This window comes from Pan paniscus, chromosome 8 (genome assembly GCF_029289425.2).
Source record: "Pan paniscus chromosome 8, NHGRI_mPanPan1-v2.0_pri, whole genome shotgun sequence".
Lineage (NCBI taxonomy): Eukaryota > Metazoa > Chordata > Mammalia > Primates > Hominidae > Pan > Pan paniscus.
The window spans coordinates 98,491,105-98,504,515 of NC_073257.2; the positions used below are offsets into that span (position 1 = coordinate 98,491,105).

The 13,411-nt window shown below is 38.6% G+C and overlaps 1 protein-coding gene across 6 annotated transcripts in view; it reads right to left on the minus strand.

The window, feature by feature from the left end:
• Positions 1 to 13,411, minus strand: part of WAPL (WAPL cohesin release factor) — a 91,100-nt gene that overhangs the window by 61,416 nt on the left and 16,273 nt on the right. For 3 of the 6 annotated variants that reach the window (XM_063607490.1, XM_003828204.7, XM_055093091.2), the window contains 2 exons: positions 3,437 to 4,462; positions 923 to 1,023 (listed from right to left, as the gene is read on the minus strand). In XM_063607490.1, coding sequence (XP_063463560.1) covers positions 923 to 1,023; positions 3,437 to 4,462 — 1,127 coding nt within the window. Of the gene's footprint in view, positions 1 to 922; positions 1,042 to 3,436; positions 4,463 to 13,411 lie in introns of all 6 variants that reach the window. The other 3 variants (XM_034931021.3, XM_003828203.7, XM_008953548.6) reach the window with 1 other exon arrangement.

Below are 13,411 nucleotides of genomic sequence, written 5' to 3' on the forward strand. Positions count from 1 at the left end.
AACAGAAAATAGAAGTGCTGGTAAGGATACGAAGAAACTAGGGCCCTCATATGTTGCTGGTAGCAATGTAAAATGGTGCAGACAACCACAGAGAACAGTTTGGCAGTTCCTCAGAAAGTTATAGGCCTACCATACTGACCCAGGAAATCCACTCCTAGGTATATATCCAAAAGAACTGAAAGCAGAGACTCAAACAGATGTATCTGTATGCCAACCTTCACAGCAGCATTATTCACAGTAGCCAAAAGGTAAAAACAATCCAAGTGTCCATCAACAGATGAATGGATAAACAAAATGTGGAAGGCATGGAGGTGTGGTGGTGTGTGTATGTCTCACACACAATGGAATATTCTTTTATATATATACATATATATCTTACATACAATGGAATTTTATTCAGCCATAAAAAGGAATGAAATTTTGACATACCGTAAAAGACAGATGTAACCTTAGAAAAATCAGGCTTAGTGAAATAAACCAGATTCATACAATGTTCGTCCTTTTGTATCTGGTTTATGATGGATATTGTATGATTCTATTTATATAAGATACTTAGAAAAAGCACATTCCTAGAGACAGAGTGGAACAGTATTGACTAGGTGTGCGGTGGGGGAGGAAGTTATTGGTTAATGGGTACAGAGTTTTTGTTGGATATGATAAAAAGGTTTTGGGTATAGATAATTGTGATGGTTACATAACACCGTGAAAGTAATGCCACTGACTTGTACACTTGAGAATGGTTTTAAAAATATGTATATTTTACAATTTTTTTAAAAATGGTTATATCTGAAAAAATGACTTACATATATCCTTTGAAAGACAGTTGCTATGATGTTTATTAGTAACTTTCAAATAAAAAATTAAGAGTTGAGCCCTCCAATAACAAATAAATAATAAAAATCACTGACAGTGCTTTACTTACCCGTTTGGGGCCACTAAAAATCTTTCTGGTATTTTCCTTTGATTTATCTCCTTGTTTATTTATGGGCTTCTTCACACTTTCAGGCACACCAGGCAAGTCCTCTGTAAAATCCAAGTTTTCTGAAATGGTAATCAAAACTATCTAGCTTACTAATATTTCAAATTACCTACCAGACAACCTATCAAGATTATATATACATGAATGAATGAAAATGGGAAGAAAAGAATAAAGGAAATCACAGCACCACAGAGCTGAAAAAATACTCCCTAGTATAAGAAGTTTCATTCTGCCATTCTCCCTTCCTGCTTGTCCCTCCCGAAAGAGAAATCATAAACCTGGTTGCTGTGTATGTGTTCTAGTCTTATTTTATCTCAAATGGAAAAATCAAATCTTTTCCAAAATAATTTTCTTACTTCCGAGAGGTCACATAACTGCTGGATATCTATGGATACTGACACTGGAATGGTAAGGTTTATACACACACAAAACATCATGCGTATCTACCTGTAACATTTTTCAGAACTTTAAATCCACTAAATCATGTTGGCCTTCAAAGAATGCCTGCTAGCAACTACAAAAGCCACATTTAAAACACCAGAAAAGGAGGACAGTTATCCTTGGCAAGAGATTTAAAATGACCTAATATAACAAAGTTTAATGATTTGTCGGTCTTCAAACACAACTAACCAAAGAGTCAGTTTATTTCCCAACTGGTTAAAAATATGTATCTTTCTCTAAGCGAAACAAAATAGGAAAAATAGGAAGACTCTTCTCTATCCCAATGCTTAAAATTTTTTGCTGTTTCACATATGGTATGAAGACTCAAATTTCAACTTTGGGTAGATCAACCAAATGGCCTCTAATTTTCAAATGTTATTTAGCATCTACTTCAAGTTTCTCAAAGGGAGTCTAATTTCACATTTTACATCTTTAAAAGTTGTATTACCCAAGATGTAAATTTCAGCCACAGATTCTCAATTGCAGGGGATAACTTGCTATCCAGGTTAGAATAAAAGCTTATAAGTAAACTACAGCAGGACAAGGGCGCTGGTATTGTATAGCAGTATTTATCATTCTACTGAGGAAACAAATGCCTAGCTGTTCTGCCTAGCCAGATCTTAAGTGACTATAGTAAGGCTGCTGCAAACTTCCAGTCTCCAGAAAAGATTCAAAGACAACACTGGATGTATTTCTTTTTTCTTTTTTTTCGGGGGAGGCAGGGGTGAGCCCCTAGGGGTACTCCTGTGTATGTCTACTTTTGAAGAATAAATTAAGCAAAACTATTTTTAGGCCAAATAAAGCAAAATGGTAGGTAATCTCAAGAATGACTTATATTCTACAAGAGAATTTGTATTTTAAAATACTACTGTAATTCTAATTTACCATGACACTTCTGTGGCCCTACCAGGAAAAAAGCTTTATTTAATATGTAAACCAATCCAGAAAAACTATATTTGGTTAAGAAACCATGTATCCTAGAAGCTTTCACAAATTCTTCCTCACTAGATAGTCAATCCACTTCACAAAGCCCTTGTCAGGTAATGACTTAATTATAGCAGAGCTAACCTATTTCTTTTGTTTGTCTCTCACAGTGGAGACTGAACTCCTTGAGGACCCTTAGTCATTACTGAGTCTACAATCTCGGCACAAATTAAATTTCCACAGTTAAGAGGGAATGCATACTTACCTGGCACTTTTCAATTTTATTAAACCAACTTAGGAGGGTTTGAGAGTGTTCTGAATGTTTATTAGTTTTTAGCCAACCACAAAGAGTTTTTAAATTCTAATCTTCTGGTATTTCCCTCATTATAACCACCTGTTATCAGTACAGTTCCAAAGGTCCAAAATCTAATCTATGGTTTCACTGCATTTGGATTTGTCAAGTGGAAACATCACGATGTTTGGTGTCCCTGCCCCATACACACATATGCTTTAAAATTCTCAAGTGCTAAAGGTTAAATTAAAACTCAAATATGAAGACTCTCCAATCTACAAATTGGTTCCTTACAACTTGGGACCTGATCATTAACACTTGAAATGCTGTACCTTTAGATAAGGTGATTTACGGTTCTAACAGGTACTTTTAATAAATATAACAAGCTAAACTTGAGTATCTAGGAAGAAACTATGCAGCTGTTGATTCAAGCCTGAAAAACACATTTAAAGTAGCCCCCCCAGCCATCAACAGGGAATACATGCCAGTTCCTAGTGGATGCCTGAAACCAGGAATAGTACACCAAAACCTGTATATACTATGTTTTTTCATATACATACCTATGATAAAGTTTAATTTATAAATCAAGCACAGTAAGAGATTAGCAATGACTAAGAATAGAACAATGATTTTAACAATATGCTATAATAAAAGTTATGTGAATGGGATCTTTATCTTATTATACTGTACTCACCTCTTTTTAGAATATGGTTGACCTTGGGTAATTGAAACCACAGAAAGTGAAACTGCAGGTAAGTGGGGACTATTGTACTTATTATACATATTTTTTAAATTCTTACCTGCATTGTTAGTACCAGACTGACTGTCCTGGGAATTATCATTGCTTTCTGGGGGAGGCTGCAAGGAGGGTGATGGAGCTGTTTTAGTTCTTTTTTTGCTTGTCTTTCTTTCTACTTGACAGTCATCATCTTCATCATCTTCGCTTTCACTGAGATCATCAAAGCCAAAATACTTAATTTTGTAATTAGAACTTCCAGAACCTCCTTCATCACCTCCTGTCTCATGATCTTCAAAACCAAAAAATTCAAGTTTAACATCCTTTTTGGATTTAGTATTACTAGGTCGAAATCTAGTAGTGGTCTTAGAAGTTGCAATATCTGCCTTTTTTCTGAGACGACCAGCTTCTCCCAAATCTGCAGGAGTGGATGCAGTGAACTCATCCATGCTGCGTTCCATAGTATCCTGTATGGTAACATTACAAACTGACAAGCAAGATGGATGTAAAACAGTGTAATCTCTAGTCCGTCCAACTGTCCCTCTAAAACTGGTCCCACAACTTACACCCCCTTTCTTTGCCTGATTCAGGCCATCTTTACTCGATTCACTGTTTGCTTTGGCTAAGGCCTGACTGGTGCCGTCCATCAGCTTATCAAAATTTGATGCTCCTTGGGAGGATTTCGTTTTATTGGCCCTACAGTACGTCCTACAGTTGGTTGGCCTAAGAACACTTTGTACAATATCTTCCTCAATGGCTTCATTCAGATTTTCCAATCGATTTTTAAAATCGTCATCCTTCATCTCCAAAAGGGGATCACTATCCAAACTTAAAATACAGTCTTCTGATCTGATGTCTTCAAAATCATTATCCCATTCAAACAAACCAGTTCTAACAGATCCCTTGATTGGAGATATTTCTGATGGTGATTCTGGCCTTTTCCCAAACTGGGAGTTCCAAGTATCATTTGTTTCCTTGATTTCAGAAGCCACTGTAGTTTCTGCATTGGGTTTCTTAGTACTGTCATCAGCATTTTTGTGAATATGGTGACTATTCTTTACATGTTCTTCATGAAAATTCTCCACTTTATCTGTAAAAATAAGTCAAAGGATAAAAACATGAGTGGTATCAACATGAAAGTTAATAAATAACATATATGTGGTTAATCAATAGTATATGATCAATCTTGGAAGAACTGCAAATAATTTTAAGTTGTGAAGAAATTAACATTTACATATCAGACATTTCCTCTCCTATCTTTTCAGTGTATAGCTCTCATGCCTTCTACTGACCTTTCCTCAGGCAACCAAGTCCCTTAAAATTGTAAACTCACAAGAAATTTCAGCAGGGTTAAGCAACTGAATCCATTCAGAATGACATGTAAATGACTCAGCCAAACCTTCTTAGGGGTATTATGGGCTTTTCAAATAAAGATGCTTAAATTAAAAACCATTTAGTAAAACCTAAACCAACTGAACAGTTAATAAAAACCTTCTACCAGTGTTTTTATTTATCTGGGATAGGGCTGCCCATAAGGTATGCTAGTTCTATCCAGAAACCTGTCCATAGGATCAGGTTTCTCTAGCTATTTCTGTTCTTTCTTCTAATCCTAAATGCCACATAATCTCAAGGGAATTTTTAGCAGTAGTTCTGGTGTGTTAGTTAAATGGCTAATAGTGGCTATTTATGCATATCAGCCAGCAATAAATCCTCAGCCTGCCTATTCATCTGGTATGTGGAGAATTCATTTTTGTTGCCTTCAATTTTTACTATCAGAACATTTTTATAACCTTTCCAAATGAGATACAAATATGATTCCAACTGGTATTATTAATTCCCTCAACATTTACTTGTAGAAAAACACTGACAAAATGTATACCCTATGCCAAACAATAAAATTACTTCTACAAAATACATCTACATTTAAGAAAAGCTATTTACAAATCTCAATTAGCATCATCAAATACAGGTGAGAGGGATGCTTTGACATGGACAGATTCACTGCATAATTTTTAATTCTACCCAATAGGTTTTCCTGCCCTCAAGACAGGATCTCACTGTCACCCACACTGGAATACAGTGGTGTGATCACAGCTCACTGCAGCTTCAGAGACCTCCAGGCCTCAAGTGATCCTCCCACCTCAGCCTCCTGAGCAGCACTCCCAAATAGCTGGAACTACAGGTGTGCACCACCACACCTGCCTAACTCCCCTTTTTATTTAACAGACAGGGTCACACTACAGTGCCTAGGCTGGTCTTGAACTCCTGGGCTCAAGCAAACGTCCTGCCTCTGCCTCCCAAAGTGCTACAATCACAGGCATGAGCCACCACGTCCAGCCTCCAAAGGGTTTTAATGTAATTTAACAGGTTAAGATTTGGTAATATCTTTTAAAACTAAAAATGTACATGTGAAAGAAAGGACTTACTCTTGAAGCCAGCAGTTTCATTTACAAGTATTTAGAAATAACTTTCCACGAACACAAAATTACATAAGTAACAAGAAACTCAATACAACACTGTTTCCTGGTTTTTGCTTTCATAAACAATATACCAATTAATAAAGAATTAAATTACCATATAGCAACACACCTGAATACTATGCAGTTGTTAAAAAGAATGAGGCAGCTCTACATTATGTACAGATATGGATGCTCTTAGAGATGGAATGACTAAGGGATAAGGAACAAGAAAAGACTTTCATACTTCTTGAATTTTATACTGCATGTAAGTTGTCTATTCAAAAGCCAAAACATAAAAAATGCCAAAATTGTATATTTTTGGAGTCCTTATCTGTTAAAAAAATATATTTATGAATCAAATACAACATCTAGAATTTACTTTGGTGAGGATAAAAATGAAACAAGACTGGCAATGAATTGTTTGTTGAAGATTAAACAGTTGAACTGTTTAATGGAGATGGAGATATAAATAGACATTATTTTTGTAGACATAAACACACAAATGTATACATCTGTGTAACTGTATACTAGTCTATACACACAAATATATACAGACTTCCTTTACCCTCTTATAAGAAAATGAAGATACTTCCTTTGATTTCTTACCAAACCCATCATTACACAGATGAGAAAAAAAGGCCCAGAGGGGCTAATGACTGCAGAGGTTCTCAATTAAATCAGTAGCCAAAAGAGACTTCATAAAAAAGACCCATACCAAACTATATTACACTACGTCTAGTGGTGGCTGCTAAACACTAAAATGCTAGGCCAGGCATGGTGGCTCATGCCTGTAATCCCAGCAGTTTGGGAGGCCAAGGCGGGCGGATCATGAGGTCAGGAGTTCGAGGCCAGCCTGGCCAACATGGTGAAACCCTGTCTCTACTAAAAACACAAAAATTAGCCGGGCGTGGTGGCGGGCGCCTGTAGTCCCAGCTACTCAGGAGGCTGAGGCAGGAGAACTGCTTGAACCCGGGAGGCAGAGGTTGCAGTGAGCCAAGATCATGTCACTGTACTCCAACCTGGGCAAAAGAGCGAGACTCTGTTTAAAAGAACAACAACAACAAAACTAATTCACTGGCTGGGCGCGGTGGCTCACACCTGTAATCCCAGCACTTTGGGAGGCTGAGGCGGAAATAGCAAATGTTTATCTCACGATGTGCTGAGGACTAAACTTAAACAATGCCTTTAACCTGTAAGAAATCTGTGCAAATGATACAAAGTGGCTTGGAGACCATAACCCATGAAATACAGTTGAGGCAACTAGAAAGGTTTAATTGGTGCAGGGATGGAAGAAAACTGCCATTACATGAAACCTGCCTTTAAATATCTGAATGGCTGTCATGATAAGAAAACAAACTTCACCAGGGGCGGTGGCTCATGCCTGTAATCCCAGTACTTTGGGAGGCCGAAGCGGGTGGGTCATCAGGTCAGGAGATTGAGACCATCCTGGCTAACACAGTGAAACTCCGTCTCTACTAAAAATACAAAAAAATGAGCCAGGCGTGGTGGCAGGCATCTGTAGTTCCAGCTACCCGGGAGGCTGAGGCAGGAGAATGGCGTGAACCCGGGAGGCGGAGCTTGCAGTGAGCCAAGATCACACCACTGCACTACCGCCTGGGTGACAGAGCAAGACTCCATCTCAAAAAAAAAAGAATACACACATGAAAAATGCTTATCATTAGTTGCTAGGGAAACACAAAAGGTAAATTCCTTAATATACCAAGAATCCTTACACATCAGTAAGTCCAATGTCCCAGTAGAAAATGGGGCTAGGGGCCAGGCACAATGGCTCAGGCCTATAATGCCGGCTCTTTGGGAGGCCGAGTCAGGCAGATCACTTGAGGCCAGAAGTTCGAGACCAGTGTGGCCAACATGGTGAAACCCTGTCTCCACTAAAAAGACAAAAAAAACCCAGTCAGGCGTGATGGCACATGCCAGTCGTCCTCGCTACTTGGGAGGCTGAGGCACAAGAATTGTTTGAACCCAGGAGGCAGAGGTTGTAGTGAGCTGAGATAGCACCACTGCACTCCAGCCTGGGCAACAGAGCAAGACTCTGCCTCAAAAATAAATGAATAAATAATAAGCCAAGAACACAAAGAAGCAATTCATTAAAATATATATCTATAATGAATTAAATAACTTATGAAGGATACTCAATTTCACTCACAATTAAAACTCAAAGTAAAACAAAGCTGAACTATATTTACATAAGCCCTCGGTATGTGCCTGGTAGTATTCTAAATACTGTCTATTAATTTATTTTATCTCAAAGCAACCATCAGGCCAGGTGCGGTGGCTCACGCCTGTAATCCCAGCACTTTGGGAGGCCGAGGCAGGTGGATCAGGAGATCAGGAGATCGAGACCATCCTGGCTAACATGGTGAAACCCTGTCTCTACTAAAAATTAGCCGGACGTGGTGGCAGGCACCTGTAGTCCCAGCTACTTAGGAGGCTGAGGCAGGAGAATGGCGTGAACCTGGGAGGCAGAGCTTGCAGTGAGCTGAGATCGCGCCACTGCACTCCAGCCTAGACAACAGAGCAAGACTCCGTCTCGAAAAAAAAAAAAAAGCCACCATCAGGTAAGTACTACTGCCAAGTTCATAATCCCTTACCCACAATTCCAGCATCCAAAAAGCTCTAAAAAGTAAAAAGTTTTCTCACAACACACTTGGAAGCAAAACCCCAACCAAAGGGAGGCTATTTATAGTATTTACCCTACTTAGGGAAGGTATTTTCTTTTCTGAAAAAACACTATCTTTGATTAGAGAACACCACCTCAGATCCTGATAGGGGCGTTAATGTAAACTTTCCAAAATCCAAAATAATTCTAAATTCTAAGACACATCTGGCCCCAACGGTTTCAGAAAAGGAAATGTGAACCTCTAACTCATTCCACAGATAAAGGACAGTGGGCTTAAATTACTAGTTGTTGATTACATGTCTATTAAGTGGTATTTACTCTCTGAAAAATAAGGCAACTTATTAAAAAAAATTGGAAGCAACTTTAAAGTCTGACATTAATAAGGAATTGCTTAAGTAATTTATAGCACATACAGAATTTGACAACATGCAACAGTATTTTTTCAAAGGGTAGGGAGAGGGCCAAAAAGAAAACTGATACAGAATTATCCCCAAGATATTACATGAGAAAGAGTAAGGTACAAAACAGCAGCAAATTATCATTTTGTGGATTTTAATTTTGTGGATTAAAATACACAGGCACACATGTACATACAGATATGTGGAACTGCCTGTATGTGCACAGAACATACCAGAAAGGTTCAAACAAATAACAATGAATGGTCATTCCAGAGAAAACTGAGGTGGCTAAGGAAATGTACTAGGAGGGAAGCTTTTAACCAACACCATATTGAACCATGTGCAAATAAAAGGTATTTTTGTGTGTTTTTTGGGCTTTTTTTTTTTTTTTTTGCAACGGAGTCTCACTCTTGTCTCCCAGGCTGGAGGGCAGTGGCGCAACCTCTGCTCACTGCAACCTCTGCCTCCCAGGTTCAAGCTGCCTCAGTCTCCTGAGTAGCTGGGATTACAGGCACCCTCTACCACGCCCAGCTAAGTTTTGTATTTTTAGTAGAGATGGGGTTTCACCATGTGGGCCAGGCTGGTCTCGAACTCCTGACCTCAGGCAATCCACTCACCTCGGCCTCCCAAAGTGCTAGGATTACAGGCATGAGAAACTGAGCCCAGCCATAAATGGTTTTAAAAATAAAAGTAGGGCAGGGGCTGGGCGTGGTGGCTCACGCCCGTAATCCCTAAGGCATGAGAATTGCTTGAACCTGGGAGGCAGAAGTTGCAGTGAGCCAAGATCATGCCAGTGCACTCCAGCCTGGGCAACAGAGCGAGACTCCATCTAAAAAATAAATAAATAAATAAATAAATAAATAAATAAAATAAATAGATAAATGTATAAGCCCTTTCAATGCCACTTAAGAAACATCTCCTACCCTTATATTCAGACATGTGACATGATGGTCAAAGACATACATAAAAAGACATTCAATATAACATTTATGTGTAATAGCAAAAGACTAGAAACAGCCAAAATATCCATAAGAGACCATTATTATAGTACATCCATGCAATGGAAAACTATGAAACTGCTTTAAAAAAACCAAGGCAGATCTATAAATATAAGATTATTAAAAATCTATAAATAAATCTATAATAATCATATCAGATTATAATGAAAAGATTATAACTTTAATAATTATAATCTTATTAATATTTATAGATCTGCCTTATAATAATAAATATCTTAAAGATTAAGTGTTCTTAAAGGCATAATACACTAAATATATATATATGCATATATGCTCCCATTTGTGTTTTTAAGAATACAAATATAGACATACATGCTGTGCCCATTAAAGACTGTAACAAACTGTTAACAGCATTGGTTTCAGTGGAAGAGAACTCACTTTTCACTGTTAATAAGGTCATGTGGCTGATCACCAGAGGCACCTGAAAGGCCACAGGAAAAACACAGCACATCTTCCTAAGTGAGCAAATCTTTACTCAAAGATTTGAAAGGTAAAAATTATTTTTTAAAACAGTTAAGGCCAGGTACTGTGGCTCACGCCTGTAATCGCAGCACTCTGGGAGGCCGAGGCGGGCAGATCACTTGAGGTCAGTAGTTTGAGACCAGCCTGGCCAACATGGTGAAACCCCGTGTCTACTAAAAATACAAAAAATTGCCATGAGTGGTGCTGCATGCATGTAATCCCAGCTACTCGGGAGGCTGAGGCAGGAGAATCACTTCGACCCAGGAGGCAGAGGTTGCAGTGAGCCAAGAGCCGCCACCGCACTCCAGCCTGGTCAGCAGAGTGAGACTCCGTCTTGGGGGGAAAAAAAAACGGTTAAGCGTTACAATTGGTAATCCAAAACATTTTATATTTTATAAGGCATACCTATAAAATACAAAATTGACATGCAATTTTAAAGATAAAACACTAACCTAAAAACAATTTCAAAAGTACTATTCAGCTTGGCCCACCACACAGAACAGTTCAGGTTATCGCAACCTTCCCTTAACTCCCACCAACACAGCCTGTGGAGAGCCTCACTGCCAACTGCCACAGCTTATCTGCACATCAAGGAGCTTGTTTGCTCCCTGGCCTCCTGCTGAAGCTGCCCATCTCTGCCCTACCCTTGCAGAATAGGAAACACACCACACACCCCAGCCACTCCTCAACCAACGAGCCTTGGGCCTCCCTTCGAGGTGGCAATTAATTATTCAAACTAGAGACACATACCCCCAGAGGTAAACAAAGGCTTTTCAAATATAGGTACAATTGCATTTTAAGGAAATTCACTTCTAAATCCCCAACCTCCAGGTGTAAACTGTTCCAAAAACTGATTTTCCAACCCATCTGGGATTAACCAATCACTCTTCTCCCATATTACAAACATTAATAACAGTGTATCGCTCACCTATCCCTAATCTCATATGGTACATTTTTCCAACTCTTGACATGACCTATAAAGAAATAATGTGATAGATTGTTGGTTTCTGTACTTCATAATTAAGTAAAACTTTCATGTGTGGGTAACAAATCCTTTGCATGTCAGGTGGTTTCCTAAATTAATTGCATTTCACAGAATTGAAAAGATCTAACAAACTGACTCATTATTACAATGAATTTCTATGATTACCACGTGCTTTGTGGCATGTAAGAATTCAAATAGAAACTGCTATAGCAAAACTCTTACCATTCTTATCTTTATTTTGTTAATTTATGGCTTCTCAACATTTACACACATTAAAAAATTGAAATAGGAGGTCGGGTGCAGGGGCTCACACCTGTAATCCCAGCACTTTGGGAGGCAGAGGTGGGCAGATCACGAGGTCAGGAGATCGAGACCAGCCTAGCTAACACGGTGACACCCCATCTCTACTAAAAAATACAAAAAATTAGCCGGGCGTAGTAGCACACACCTGTAGTCCAAGCTACTTGGGAGGCTGAGGCAGGAGAATCGCTTGAACCTGGGAGGCAGAGGTGGCAGTGAGGCCGGTCGACAGAGCGAGACTCAGTCTCAAAAAAAAAAAAAGAAAAAGGAATAACAGGGACATAGTAGTACGTGCTTATAGTCCCACCTACAGCTACCCAGGGCACTGTGGCCAGCGGTTCATTTGAGGCTGCTGTTATGATCACACCTGTGTGAGTAGCCACGCACTCCAGCCTGAGCAACACAGCGAGGCTCCATCTCGACAACAACAAACAACAAAAAATAGGAATAAAATTGATGCCAAAAAACTTTTTTGTCCAAAATCTTTATATACTTTAGCAATAACATTCATTCATATATATATAAACTAACTGAAAAAAGCCCACTCATCTCTTAAAAGATACATTTCCAATAAATTTTATCTTTAATATATACAGCATTCAAGTTTGATTATAGCATTCAAGTTTAATCAAATATTCTGAGAGCATTTGATTAAAAAAATAAAAGCACTGATAACTGTGATTATGATGTAGTACAGAATTATTTTTAAAACAGTTTAGAGCACTACAGTCACATAAAATTCCTAAAAGCTGTAGAGTTTTTTTTTTTCTGTAGAGACAGGATTTTTTAATGTTTTTTTTATGTTGCCCAGGCTGGTCTCAAACTCCTAGACTCAGGCGATCCTCCCATCTCAGCCTCCCAAAGTACTGGGATTACAAGCTTCAGCCACAGCGCACAACTCTTTTTTTTTTTTTTTTTTTTTTGTTGGAGACAGAGTCTTGCTCTGTCAATAAGGCAGTGGTGCAGTCTCCACCTCCCACGTTCAAGTGATATTCTCCTGTCTCAACCTCCTGAGTAGCTGGGACTACAGGCGGGAGTCACCATTCCCGGCTAATTTTTTTATTTTTAGCAGAGACGGGGTTTCACCATGTTGACCAGGCTGGTCTCAAACTCCTGACCTCAAGTGATCTGCCTACCTCAGCCTCCCAAAGTGCTAGGATTACAGGCATGAGCCACCGCGCCCGGTCACAGCCCTTAAAAATTTGAATTTAAATGTATATACATATTTTTGTACCAGCCTCGGCTCTTAAAAATTTGAATTTAAATGCATATACATATTTTTATACCAAGAATTATGAAAAGGATGACCACTAAAAGACTAAACATAAATACTATAATCATTAGGATAAAATTCTGAAGGGGAAGTAGGATAGAAATACAATTTCAAAAAGAACAAGGAACACTATATTCTGGCTATTGAAGAGCATGTTCTTGTATTTTTTTTAAACATACAAAAGTGAACAGTTTCTGGGGCATAATGGGGACTTGTAAGAAAGAAAAATTATTAAAGAAAAAATTTTAAAAAGAGAATGAACAGCAAGTAATTATGGCATTTGCAAGCAAGAAAATAATTATGGGCCAGAAGCACTGGTTCATGACAGTAATACCAACACTTTGGGAAGCCAAGGTGTGAGGACTACTTGAGCTCAGGAGTTCAAGACCTTGTCTCTACTAAAATCAAAAAAAATTAGCTGACTGTGATGGTACACACCCGTGGTCCCAACTTCTCAGGAGGCTGAGGCAGGAGGATTACCTGTGCCCAGAAGATTGAGGCT